The sequence below is a fragment of the Strigops habroptila genome, chromosome Z, assembly GCF_004027225.2.
Source record: "Strigops habroptila isolate Jane chromosome Z, bStrHab1.2.pri, whole genome shotgun sequence".
NCBI lineage: Eukaryota > Metazoa > Chordata > Aves > Psittaciformes > Psittacidae > Strigops > Strigops habroptila.
In genome coordinates, this window is record NC_044302.2 from 54175267 (window position 1) to 54188204 (window position 12938).

The 12938-nt window shown below is 44.9% G+C and overlaps 1 protein-coding gene across 1 annotated transcript in view; it reads left to right on the forward strand.

Annotated features, from left to right (window-relative positions):
- The first annotated feature begins 4857 nt into the window (after positions 1-4857).
- Positions 4858-12938, forward strand: part of CHSY3 (chondroitin sulfate synthase 3) — a 147260-nt gene continuing 139179 nt past the window's right edge. The window contains exons 1-2 of the mRNA XM_030470496.1: positions 4858-5560; positions 7254-7537. Of these exons, the coding sequence (XP_030326356.1) occupies positions 4858-5560; positions 7254-7537 (987 nt within the window). The remainder of the gene's footprint in view (positions 5561-7253; positions 7538-12938) is intronic.

Here is a 12938-nt window from a genome sequence, read left to right on the forward strand (position 1 = left end):
TACCTCAAAGGAAGCTATTCACTGCTTCCTGGTGATATTTTAAAGAATGAAAAAGCAGTGAAAAGTTTTGTTTTGGCTTCAAAGACTGAGACCCTACTGCAAAATTTTCAGACCTGTCTAATTAGTGATACTAGCAGCTCCAGTCTGTACAATAATGAATACTTCAGTCTTGAGTTTCTTCTTTCATGCATCAAGCAGATCCATTTGTCACCATTTTTTTAGGCTTTTTCGGTTTGTTTTGAAAATGGCATTTGTCATCATTACTCTTTCTTAACTTCCTAAACAGAGCTCAAGTTGATTGTAATGGCTGCTACAACATAAATTGAAGCCACCCCTGCTTTTTGAATTCATACAATATGTTACCAGGAGCATCTTAAAAAGAACGCAAAGTAAGTATCTGAAATTGTTTTCCATGTCTGAAATTATTTAAACCTGTCCTTAATACCTCAAAATTTAAGCAAAACTCCTACTTGCAAGTTAAAATTGATTCTGGTCTGCCTTTGGGGAATCATACATCATATGACTTCCATACCACCACCCATACAAACAAAACTTATGGAGAGCTGAGACACTCATCATATTGACAATCCAAAGTAAATGGTCTCTTAGCTGGAATGGCAATGAGCTGTTTTATCAACAAATACTGTAACAGCTACTTGATATTTGGTATATATGTCTATGTTTATGTATGTATGTAATCTTATGATTCCATAAAGCTCTCTTTATGGAGAAAAAAACTTAGCATAGTTAAGTGTCAGGAGTTCTATCTGAAGTAACAGCTCTAATACAACTGTAGCAACTAATTTCTCCTCACAATTGCTCTTCACTTTTATAGCTAACACATTGCATGTTTTAGTGACTGATTACAAATGCAGAAGAGAAATTCTGCTGCTTTAACAGACCTATTTATGTAGAACACCTGTGGTTGAGCAAAATAAAGCTGGAGCAGAATTCAATTCAGTGAGCTCCTTACTGATGGTAGAATTAAATCAGGTGCTTTCTCTTCCCTGTTCAGCTCTAATCTGCTCCTGCGCTATGCCTCTTTCAGCTAATCAACCTACACTGTTAATGTGTTATTTCTTGAGATGACTGACACAGGACATGGGACCAGCAGGATAAAAGACTGTGCCCAAGGACAGTTTCAAAACTTACCTTCAGCCTCACTTAAAGTGCATCTAGCTTTAGTCAGTGCCTTCCAACTAAGGTTGCTGCAAAGAGATTGCGTGCAGTTGTTCGTGCTATCTTGTTTTAGATGCCCTTTACATGATAGGTACAATCTGTAAACTGCAACTCAAATGCCAACATCATATTCAGACATCTCAAGCAAGCTAGTAGACAGAAAACATCCAAGAATGCACTTGAGATTTATCTTCTTTTATTTTCTATCCAGGTTGAATTTGGAGTCTAGTAGTAACTCCTACCAATCTATCACTGGCGGTTTGGTCTTGCACCTCAGAAGAAAAAGTAGTAAGACTACTACTAAGGCAAAGGATAAAAAGTTTGGGAAAAAACAGCTGTGTTCCTCTCTGACAGTGCAGGTGTGTCGACAACCCTACAGCCTGGGGCTTTGTGCTTGCTGAAGACAAAATGACTGGGTTCTGTGTGGCCAGAATGACTTTCAAAAAAGTAGTGAAAGTGGGAAATTTATACCCACCCATTTGAGCTCTGGCTTCTGCTGGTATCATTGTGTAACAAAGATCGGCCTCTTCTTCTAGGGCTAAACCCCCCTATTATTTTAGTTTAAAAGCATTACTAAGGACAAGTATACCCCTATGTTTCTGCAGTTCTTTCATCAAAGGACGTGTGTAAAATCTGTTCAGAGGATGTAAAACTACAGGGATGAAATGTGAGATTGCATTTTCCATCTTTTCTATAGGAAAAAAAAAAAAAAAAATATTGAGACTCCCTGACATTATAATTAAAAACACATGGTACAGTGGTCACAAGGCAGATTTTCTAATTTCCAATAAATTTTTTATTGCAAAATTATCTTTCAAGTTTTCAAAGCTATCACGTGTCCCTAGCCTCTCCCCTCCAAACACAATCAGTGTGATATTGGTGTAATATTTTTATCCAATACTTTATAACATGTAACAAGCCATGTAGACATGAACTCACGATACCCAGCTTAGCAAGTTATTATATCAAGTATCTATTTCAATTGGAAAAGCAAAACAAAATTTTAATTGGAAAAGCATTCAGCATCCTTTACTGAACACAGGTACAGGACTGGTAGTATTGACCACTAGATGCCACCGTTGCTCCTATAAAAGTGCTCTAGTCAGTGTCTTGATCTGTCCATAAAACCCCACAAACCTCCAATAGATTTCCCCACGGTGTATCGGAATTCTGGTATAGCATTGAACTAAAAAAGAATACACAGCTGTAACACTTCTGCTCTAAATATCCTCATACTCAATTCTGTATCAAGGTATCTGTGTGTTATCAAGGTAATAAACTACCTTGATAACACACAACACCTTAAGGTCCATCTTCCTCTTGGAAGTATGTAAAGGGCTTTATAGTCGCCTCTCACAGGTCCTCCATCTCTTTTCATGACAAAAACAAGCACTGTCAGACCTGAGCAGTCGGCACAGCCAACAGTGACTGGAGACATTTCAGTGTGAGCATAGGCAATGGGAGTAGCTTAGAGTCAAACACTGTACCTCTGCAACCCCATAGCAGTAAGTTGTCTGAAGATTTAGGAGACTGTGATGATGAGGTTGTATAGGTCTAAAGGAGTCCTTACTACTGGAGGTTGTACTGTGCATGACTTGCTGGGACCCAAAAGCCCCCAACTGTTTGCAAGGAGCGGGGCAGGGAGAGTGGGAGATTGATAGCATTTTAAAGCGGAAGACTCGTGGAAAGCTGAGACACTCATAATACTGATAATTCCTAATGCTGTGGTAAATGCTTTCTGAAGGACGTCCCTCCCACTTAGCTTGTTGCCTGTTAGTAGCTTGGTGAAAGCAGACCCAGGATCTGCCACATTGTTGCTCTCAGAACATCTTGGGTGGCATTTATCTGCCAGGACATATAGTTTAGGCTGTTGTTTTTAGTGGTGACAGCTGGAGTGAATACGTATGTGTGCCTGGTACCTAGTGCCTTGCTGCTTGGCATTACAAATGCTGAAGCCTGAGGGCACGTAGAGAGGAAATTAATGATGGGCTGCTTTGGAAAGGGTGCTCAGCCCTGGGGAAGCTAGAGAGTATGTTTCCTGAGCCTGATGCTTGTGCATCTTAAAACCACAAAGAGCACACATCCTGCCCACTGCATGTGGCAGAGGCACAAGGGAAAAACAAAAGTTACTTCAATAAATGACTTATTCATAGCTAAAGACTATGCAGAATAGGCTTTTTTCTTTGTTAGGTGGGCAAAGTAATTTCTGTCTTTTTGGAAAAAGGCTTGAAATTCTTCTCTCAGTATTACCTTACCTTTGTTAGCACCATACAATACCAGCTTCCCTACTCCTCCTCTCACCTTGGCATATGTGTCTGACAATTGGTAAAGTCACAAGAAGTGATAGACAATCCCACAGACTTAGCTACAAAAACGTTTGGTTTTGCTGACAAATAACTAAGCATACACTACTGGATCTTCAGTAACTTGGATGTATTTCAGTGAAACGACAAATGGGTGTGAGGAACAGTTTTGGGCTTTTGTGGGAGATGAACATCTTGCATAAGTAAATTAGGGATGCAAATAAATATGGAGCATGGGAGGGAGATCTTAAACTTTGGAAATAAAGCTATTCGTTTAGGCAGAGAGGCCTGGATGTTTAATTCCTGTTGTCAGTCATCCTGGACTGTGGACAGTGCAGTCACCCTGAGGTAAGGAGGATGAGGAGGCAATCCTCCAGCATCTTGGAGCTTGTGATGATGACGATTATGACAATAACAACAACAATAATGATAACAATGATGATAATAATGAGGATGATAACAGTAACAATAACAGTATCATCCTCAGGCTGTAGGAATCCATGGCACAGGAAAAGACATGGTCAGGAAGAGCTACAGTTCTTGGCTGGAAAGTTGTCAACTGTTCGGGCCGGAGAGCATAGGGTAGAGCAGCGGCCGAGCAGCCGGCTTCCCTCCTCCTGTGACTGCATCCCCGACCTGCCTGTACATGACCACCCTTCGGATGAGAAACCAGGGCAGGACTGTCCTACCCGGCGTTCTGTGGGCGCCCTCGGGCGATGTGAAGCTGCGGCCGAAGACGCGTCCCCGGCTTCGGGGAGCTTCCAACGGGATTAGGTCGCACTGATCCCGTTGCGCCCGGTGAGCGCCCGGATCTGAGCGGCGCGGCTGGGCATACCCTCGACCCACCGACCGGCGGGAGCCCGGCCCCGGCCAATGGAGGTGGCGCCGGAGGGCGCTGGAGCCGGGCCGGGTGGCGAGGCGGCGGCGAGGGGGAACCTCGAGCAGCACCTAAAAAAATCGTTTCCTTCCGGAGCGGCGGCGGCGGCGGCTGTCAGTTCCCCGGTGCAGCTCGGATGCCGGCGGCGTAGCCCTCCGGGGTGAGGCGCTCGGAAGCCGCGGAGGAAGCCGGTGGAACAGTGAGAGCGGCGCGGGCGCTGCCGTGTGGACGCTGAGCGGTGGGAGGGGCGGGGAGGGACCAGCCACCGCGGTGACAAGGTATCAGCAGAGCGGAGGGCCGCCGCTAGAGCTCCGCCGTCTTCGCCGCCGCCCTCCTGCCCGCAGAAGTTTGACTCGGGCGCCGCTTAGCCGCCCGGGCCGCCGAGGCGGGGCAAGGAGCCGCGCTGGGAGCCGCCGCGCCCGAGGCCACCGCGGGACGGGGGTCGCCTCCAGCGGGAGGCAGCGGCAGCGGCTCTCCAGGAGCAGCCCCGCCCGCGCCATGGCAGCGCGGTCCCGGAGACCCTGGCTGAGCGTGGTGCTGGGGCTGGTGCTGGGCTTCACCGCCGCCTCCTGGCTCATCGCCCCCAAAGTGGCCGAGCTGACCGAAAAGAAGAGACGCAGCTCCAGCCTCTGCTCCTACTACGGCCGCTCGGCGGGGCCGGGGGCGGCCGGGGGCGCGGCGGGCGGGCAGCCGGCGCCGCCGGAGGCAGCGGCCGTGCTGGGCGGCACGAGTTTCAAGAGCCCCTGGGAGCTGCCGCCGGCGGCGGACGGAGCGGTTTCCAGCCCCGCCGCTGGTGGGGAAGGAGAGCCGGAGGAGGACGAGGAAGGCGGCGAGAAGCGGGGTAGCCGGCCCGGTGGCAGCCACAACGGGAGCGGGGACTGGGGAGGCTCCCCTGGCTGTGCCAAGCCCCGCAACTTCCTCTACGTGGGGGTCATGACGGCCCAGAAGTACCTGGGCAGCCGGGCAGTGGCCGCGCAGCGGACGTGGGCGCGCTCGGTGCCGGGCCGCGTGGAGTTCTTCTCCAGCCAGGGTTCCGCCGCGCCCCCCGAGCTGCCCCAGCTGCCAGTCGTCGCCCTACCCGGCGTGGACGACTCCTATCCGCCGCAGAAGAAGTCCTTCATGATGATCAAGTACATGCACGACCACTACCTGGACAAGTACGAGTGGTTCATGCGGGCGGACGACGACGTCTACATTAAAGGTGACTGGCGCGCCCCGCCGGCGGGCGGGAGGGAGGGAACCGGAGGCCTGGGTGCCCGGCAGAGTCCGACGGAGGGTGGAGACAGTCGTTCCCGCCCGGGGGTCAGGGACGACACGCAAGGGATACTTGGACCCACCGCTGCCTCGGCGGCTTTTGCCTCCAGCTCCCGGGCGCGGGGCTTGTGGTGCCGTCCCGCCGCTGAAGTCCCAGTGGGAACCCCGAGGTGCCCTCGCGAGGCCGGGGGGGTTGTAGAGCGGAGGCGGCGCGCTGTAGCGCAGCGGCCACGCGTAGCGGTCCCGGTCTGGGCGCGGGGTGCCGCGGCTGCGGCCGCCGCGCTCGCTACCTTCGCGGCCCCTCCGGGTGCGGTGCTCCCGAGGCCGGAGGCGAGAGTCCGGCCCGGCCCGGCGGTGCTGGGCATGGGCAGGGAGCGGCGGGCGATGCCGGCCCTGCGCCCCGCTGCGGTCGGCAGTCCTGCCTCGCACCGCCGTCCCGCCGCGTCCCGCTCCAGCAGGGCAGCCCCCTCCGCGGTTTGGTTCGGTGCTGCTCGGAAATTACGTTTTCAGCACTAAAGTTCTCCGCTGGCTTACTGGCACTGAGCAAACTCTGAAGGCTACTTGTAGAGTTGCTGTTCTACTTTGCAGCGTGTGGCTCTGGAAAAGCACTGGACCTATTTCCGTGCGAGTTTTAATAGCACCGTTAGAATGTACCATGTTCTGTAACCAGCTTCCTTTTGGTCTATGCTTGCTGCTGCTGTTATTAGTGCAGTGTCCTGCTCTAGCAAAGAATGAAGCTGAAGTTGCAAACACATGCCTGGGCTGTGAGCGTGCTTACATTGTTGAAAGCACTGTTGAAAGTTAACCAGAGGCAGCTGTATACTTCTGTACTTGTCACTTAATTGTGTTTCAGTCATTTAATGGGCTGTTCGCTTGTCAACTGTCATTCATCTGTGAAATACTTGCACACGCACATATATAGGTATGTGTAAATACCCGGTTGCAGACATAAAAGTTGTCAGTGTTTTCTTTCATTTCGGAGTTGTAATGACCTATCTTTTAATTGGTTCCAACGTTCCAAGTTAAACCTATATGGAAACTTTTACTTTCAAGTAAATATGAAATCACAATGTCTTAAAACAAATAGGTAAGGGATTTTCAGGAAAAGTGTGTAGTCATTGTGGCACTGGAAGTACATTGGAAAGAGCCTGTTCTGACAATTACTCTGTAATCAAACACATTTATCTCAGTTAATTTAGATTTGCTCTGGTCTTTTAAAAAATCATATTAAAATAATAGTTGTCACTTTCCCTTCCATCCCCTTCTTCCCCAGCCTGGAACTATATTGGCAAATTGTCCCAGAGGGTGAGAGAGAGTTCTAAAATAGCAAGGGAGTGCTTTCCATCAGTATCGATTGAACAGAACACTGTTTACTGACAAAATTAAGGTTTGATCATATTCTGGCCTTTGGCTGATTGAAAATGTCATTGCTATGTTGATTAATTTAAAAAAAAAAAAAAAAAAAGTCTGTGAAAGGTAAACTTGTCCAGGGTATTTTCCGTTAGGTATAGGTTACTGCTTTTAAAGCCATTTACTGTGACAGTCCCAGGTGCTTGTTACATTTCTAAAAAAGCTTGAGGTAGAGGAAAAGAGTCGGCAGACTAAGCAGAGAAATATTGGTCATCTTTTCTCTTTTTCAGGTGAAAAACTGGAGGAGTTTCTTCGCTCACTGAACAGCAGTAAACCTCTGTATTTGGGACAGACTGGTCTGGGTAACATTGAAGAACTCGGAAAGCTCGGGTTAGAGCCTGGAGAGAATTTCTGCATGGGAGGGCCAGGAATGATCTTCAGCCGTGAGGTTCTCAGGAGGATGGTGCCACATATAGGTGAATGCCTTCGAGAAATGTACACCACTCATGAGGACGTGGAGGTGGGCAGGTGTGTCAGAAGGTTTGGAGGAACTCAGTGTGTTTGGTCGTATGAGGTAAGTGACTTTGTAAGTTGCAGTGTGCTGTTTGTTTACAGAGTTTTATATCTTGCAGCATAAGTAGCTGTATCTGCAATCTCTTTCCGTGGTAATTGTGTTTTAATGCATTAAACTGCAGACTGTAACGAAAAAAGAGAGGAAAACATTCACGACATGTTGCTGGAAGTGTATTTATTTCTAGTTGCCTTCAATTTTCATTGGTGACAATTGCTGCGGCCATCTTGTAAGTATTGTCATGCTAAAAGTTGCTAAAGCACTACCTTGAAGGTTTCTACATACAATCCTTGACAGGATGCTGCTTCATTTGACTTATGCTGTTCAGGTTGGATCTGTTGAAAAACTTGGTTTTGGGTAAGCATGCAGCATATCTGTTTATCGCAGGTTATTAAACTATTTTGTGGTATTTGAAGATGAATTGTATTTTCTTGATTACCCAGACATATTTTATTGGCGTTCATTACTGGCAAAAGCAGAAGTAGCGGTTGTGTTTTGGTTTTTTTTCTTTTACAGAAATGGAATTTCTTACACTGTATGAGTCCTTAATACTTTTTAACACTGTTCTGCACTAAGAAAAACAGTGTTAGAAGTGTATCATAGACACAAGCAGTGTACCACATCTCCCTATGCTGAAGTCATTTTAGGAGCAAATTACTTCATTCAGTAATAGAATTTTCTAAAGTAGTAAGGATATGTTGCAGTACCCAGAAAAGTTTTTTGCAATGCCATAGCTAAAATTCAGGCCTTTTTCTCTGGAAATATTGTGGCTACTGGCACATAGGTAAAAATAGACCAAACATGCAACTGCCAGAAAGGGTAAAGGGTGATAGCTAATATGATTAATATGATTTTAGTTATTTTGACCTGTTCTTTAATATTAATATATGCTTGCCCTTGTGACACTACCTCGTTAAGAAGGAAAAATCATTTCAGTGGGCCACTGACAGAGGTTATATGCTATTAATGACAAAAAGACAGGAAAAATGATTAATTTGGTGGATTAGTGTTTCTGTGAATGGCCTGGGTAAAGGTGGCCATTTTAAAAATGAGTTTGGTAGGTGACAGTGCATGTAAACAGGTGAAAGAAAGTAAATATTTAATAGTTGATACTAACTAGGTGGAAATCTTAAAGGAGGAAATCTTATCCATTACTTCACAATACAAAGGTGCTTTTAGAGACTATTTCAATAAATTTTGTATATGCCAGTGTAAAGTAATACACCCGTTGCATTGGTAGAGCAAGGAAGGCATTTGTTGGGCAGATGGATAGCAATGTAGAACTAGTGGTTCTTAATCAGACTTCCAAACCATGTGCTACATTGGCAGCTTAATCTTACACTCTGATGTGTTTGGGCTATGTTTGTACAAGGTTGTTTTCAAATCCTTATGGGCATATGGCGCCTGCTGATCTGTATCAGATAGCAGAATTATGATTATTCCTTGACAGTTGTATCTTGGAGGGAGTTTTTGGTTTGTTTTTTGGATTTGTCTTCTTGGGAAGACACCTGGGGAAGGGAAGAAAACTGATAATAGAAAACATTATCACCATGGTTATAATTGATGTTGAGTATCAGTAAAATTTTGGCTCCAGACACTGAGCATGAGATAGAGTGAAAAAATATGTTTACTTCACTTTCAGAGGCTGAGTTATATGACTGCCCAGAAGCTCAACTTTTTGTGGTAGGATTGGGGTCTCAAAACATGAACATTTTGAAAAAAGTGTATTTTTATGGAATCTGGAATAGAGTGACACCAGTCTTGACTGTCGGTGGCTCTTGAAGGCCCTAGTTCTATATAATAACGAATAAAAAAAAGAAAAAAACGTGTTGGCGTTGCAATAGCAACTGCTACATTTCCGACCAGTATTTGCCTCTGTCAGAAGAATCTTCAACTCCGTTGCTGCTACAGGAGATGATCCACAAGATGCAGATGATTAAGACAAAGCTGCTTAGGATGCTATCCCAGCATTAAAGCTGTGTGAGCAGGAAAGAGCAAAATAGGGTGTCCCAAGAGAATGAGAAGATGCATTCATGCTATGGCATAGTTTGCGTTGTGCAGCTGGTAGTTTCAAGCAGTCTGATGCTGCACCTGAACAGAATGGCCTGTTGGAGGTTGGTGAATTAGTGGGTGACAAGGGTGACTTTCCCTAGAGCACTGGAACTGTTGCAGTTCCATTCCTGCCATAGATAAGCAATACTCTTTGTGTGCTAGGAGGTGAATTGTTCCCTCAAATACACGTGTGCAAAACCTAAGAGTGGGGCCAGGACTTTTTGCATAGCCAGTTGCACTTTTGTCCTGAAGTCCTCTTGTTGTATGTATTAAATCGAGTCCTGTTGAGCTGCAAGTTTTTTATGAACTTAATTGCTTTTGAGAAGATGCATAATTTGTGTTTAGCATGTGTTGCTGTAGACTAATAAAAACTGTATACAACTCCATTGAAATTCATAAAAGTAGAAAAGCACTAGAGGAGTTGAATTACTGTTGCATCGTTTTTTACTTGATTTCTAAGAACTGCATTGGAAAGTCTCTTTTTGATGAGAATGATAAATCAGAATTCAAGAAAAAACCTGAAATGCTTAATCTTTGCTGGGTGGCTTAACTGGTGTAGGTAAGACTGGCTGCCTTTCAGGGTTTATTCTGCAGTCTTAAGCTAGCTTATATGCATAATATACTTGCTGGCAAGGAGAGTGTTACAGCTTTGACTTTTTTTTTTTTGTCAGAATGAATAAAAAAAGAAGAAGGGTACAAGCCTGCCATGAGCTGCTCTTATATTTTGGGCCTCCTTCTAGAGTTAATTCTTTTTCTGTCAGATTTGAAGCCAGGGCTAAAAGCTAGGTCTCTCACGTACCAAATGACTTACAGCTGAGGTGATGAGTCGTCTTCTCTCTCTGCTGATGGAGCTCCTCCGCTTTAAAGAATTAGTCATTGAATTGCTAACAGAGTGAATCTTATAACAGGGGGTTTAGTGCATTTGTGCGGAATGGAGGAGACAAAAACCTGCCCTCAGTCTGCAATTTGACAGTTCCTCTAAGCTGACACAAGTGTGGGCTTTCACTGAAGGGTGGCTGCTCCTTTCAGTTGCTATCCTTTTCTGCAGGACATGTGCAGCCCTGTGGTGAGCTGAAGCAGGGGTGGGATCCACTTGAAACCCTACCCAGTCCAAAATTGTTTTCTTCAGTTGAATGAGTACTCGTAGCAAAGCTCTGCTGAGCATGATCATCAGGAGAAAGAAGAGGTGGTCATGTTCAGCCAGGAATGAAGGGGCAGGACAGTGTCAAACTGCTCTTCTTGGCAATAGCTTGCATTCAAACTAGCTGGAAGCAACAGTTGAACTGCAGCCTAAATCTAGTACATTTCCTTGCTACATGGATGCCATCTAGAGGAGCCTTGACAGGCTTGAGAGGTGGGCCAGCGTGAACATCATGAAGTTCAACAACGCCCAGTGCAAGGTCTTGCACCTGGGTTAAGGCAATCCCAAGCACAAATACAGGCTGGACAGAGACTGTATTGAGAGCAGCCCTGTGGAGAAGGATTTGGGAGTGTTGCTTGACAAGAAAGTGAACGTGAGCCGGCAGTGTGCGCTCGCAGCCCAGAAAGCCAATTGTATACTGGGCTGCATCAAAAGGAGCATGACGAGCAGGTTGAGAGAGGTGATTGAGCCCCTCTACTCTCCTGTAGTGAGACCCACCTGCAGTACTGTGTTCAGCTCTAGGGCCCCAACACAAGAGGGATGTAGACCTGTTTGGATGAGTCCTGAGGAGGCCACAAAGATGATCAGAGGGCTGGAGCACCTCTCCTATGAAGACAGGCTGAGAGAGTTGGGCTTGTTCAGCCTGGAGGAAAGGCTCTGTGAAGACCTTAGAATAATGATCAGCCTTCCAGTACCTAAAGGGGGCCTATGAGAAAGCCAGAGAGGGACTTCTTACAAGCACGTGTAGTGACAGGACAAGAAGGAATGGCTTTAAGCTGAAAGAGGGTAGGTTAAGATTAGATATTGGGAAGAAGTTCTTTACTGTGAGGGTGGTGAAGCACTGGCACAGGCTGCCCAGAGAATTAGTGGCTTCCCCATCCCTGGCAGTGTTCAAGCCAGCATGGGACTTTGAGCAACCTGGTGTAATGGAAGTTCTCGCTGCCCATGGCAGGGGGTTTGGAACTAGATGGTCTTTAAGGTCCCTTCCAATCCAAACCTTTTGATGGTTCTAGTATTCTGTGTGGAATTATTTGCTAGAAGCATTGTAGTTTTGATTGATCATTCTTTTTCTACAGAAGATCCATCCTTGTTCAGATATATTTTTCAACTATATGTTAATTTATCCTTCAGTTTTGAGGATTCTGTAATGATTAAGTGTAATAAACCTGACAAATTTGTCTAAAATATCTCTGTAAAAATCTTTTTTGGTTTTGTGAGGTGTTAACAACTTCTGCTTCCCCAAATCAGTAACAGTGGAGATTAAAAAGGGCCTTTTGCTTTTGTGCTTTCAGAATCCATATTTCAATCTAGCACTCTCTCTTCCATTAATTTTGAAGCCTTGATATATTTTTCTTTAAATGAATGAAGAGATTAGCTTGATGCTAGTGACTCATGCTTGTTTATTTCTTGGAAAGAAAAATAATAATTAAAAAAATGAAATGCTGTATTGTTCCTCACTTTGCTGTTTACAAGAGACTTGACTATAGAGGACAATTTGAAAAAAAAAAAAGGCCTATTGCTTTATTCCCTGCCCTGATCCCTGCCTTTTTTTTTTTTTTTTTTTTAATGATGTTTCTGAAGACCATATTGTAATTTGTAGCGTAAGTTTATAACAAATCAAATAGTGTAATTCCACAGGAGAACCAAATAAAATGCCGTGCATGAATTAAGTGGCTATAACAATTCAAACAGAAACCAAACATTGTCAGGGTATAAATACTAGCTATCAGAGAAGGTTTTTCTTCAGAAAATGAAAACCAGCAGTATTAAAGGATTTGAAGAGCAGTCATCAGTGTATTTGGGACATTTATTCTAATGTTAAGTTTGTAAAGCATTTCTTTTTCTAGCCTTTTTTGCCTTTCTGTGGGAGAAAATGTCATAGGCTTATAGAATATCTCATTAGGTGGGAACCATAAAGATCATCAAGTCCAATGCCAGCTACATTCATTTTAAACTTAAAAACTACGTTCATATAAAGCACACTATATACTTTTGAACTTTTGGTAAGGTGTATGTTGATATTGAAAGAAAATATTTTACTTTGTACATACAAGAAATCCACGTTAATGATTGTATCCTGATTCCTTTTGTTGTTTTTATTTTTCTTTTACAAAGTTCTATGACAACCATAGAATACAGTCTCATTACTATAACATTTTTTAATAATACAGCTGTCTAATATCTTGGATTTTGTTAATATTCTATTAAGGA